Genomic DNA, 830 nt, shown 5'->3' on the forward strand with positions numbered 1-830 from the left:
GTGAAGCAGAAGCCATCCAAGGAGCTGAGGCCCATGCTCGGAGCCATCTTGCTGGGTCTCATCCTGTTCATTGCCGCGGTGGTGGCCTGGTGCTACTACACGGTGTCCCTGCGGAAGGCGGAGCGGCTCAAGACGGAGCTGATGGACCTGCGTGCGGACGGCTTCGTCATCAGGAACCAGCACGGGGAGGTGGTCTTCCGTCTGGCCTTCCGCTCGGGCAGCCTGGACCTGGAGTCGTGCTCCAAGGAGGGCGAGATCCTGAGCTGCACGCGCTCGGGCCGGGGGCCGCTCAACTTCTTCATCCAGACGGTGAAGCCCAAGGACACGGTGATGTGCTACCGCGTGCGCTGGGAGGAGCTGGCGGATGGCCCCGCCGTGGAGCACACCATGTTCTGGGAGGACGCGCACTGGTACGGGGGCTCCGAGATGAGCACCCAGCACTGGCCCATCCGCCTGGCCGGCTACCAGGAGCCTGTGCCCTACGTGACCAGCGACGTCTACTCCTTCCGCGACAGCTTTGGCGGCATCCTCGAGCGCTACTGGCTCTCCTCCAAGGCGGCCGCCATCAAGATCAACGACTCCGTGCCCTTCCACCTGGGCTTCAACGCCACTGAGCGCACCCTCTTCTTCCAGGCGCGCTACAAGGACTCGCCCTACAAGCCCCCGCCGGGGCAGCAGCCCTTCCCCGAGCTCAGCTACCGCGTGTGCGTGGGCTCCGACATCACCTCCATCCACAAGTACATGGTGCGCAGGTACTTCAACAAGCCCTCCAAGATCCCTGCGGAGAACGCCTTCCGATACCCCATATGGTCCACATGGGCCCTCTACAA

General features: G+C 64.6%; 1 protein-coding gene across 1 annotated transcript; it reads left to right on the top strand.

Annotated features, from left to right (window-relative positions):
* Positions 1 to 3: 3 nt before the first annotated feature.
* On the top strand, positions 4 to 825 carry LOC104412323 (uncharacterized family 31 glucosidase KIAA1161-like; the record flags this gene model as incomplete). Its single annotated transcript, XM_010023005.1, has 1 exon — positions 4 to 825. A coding segment is annotated over one exon (822 nt), but the record flags the coding sequence as incomplete, so codon positions are not given.
* Between the last annotated feature and the right edge of the window lie 5 nt (positions 826 to 830).

This window comes from Nestor notabilis, unplaced genomic scaffold, assembly GCF_000696875.1.
Source record: "Nestor notabilis isolate BGI_N333 unplaced genomic scaffold, ASM69687v1 C14828609, whole genome shotgun sequence".
Classification (NCBI taxonomy): domain Eukaryota; kingdom Metazoa; phylum Chordata; class Aves; order Psittaciformes; family Psittacidae; genus Nestor; species Nestor notabilis.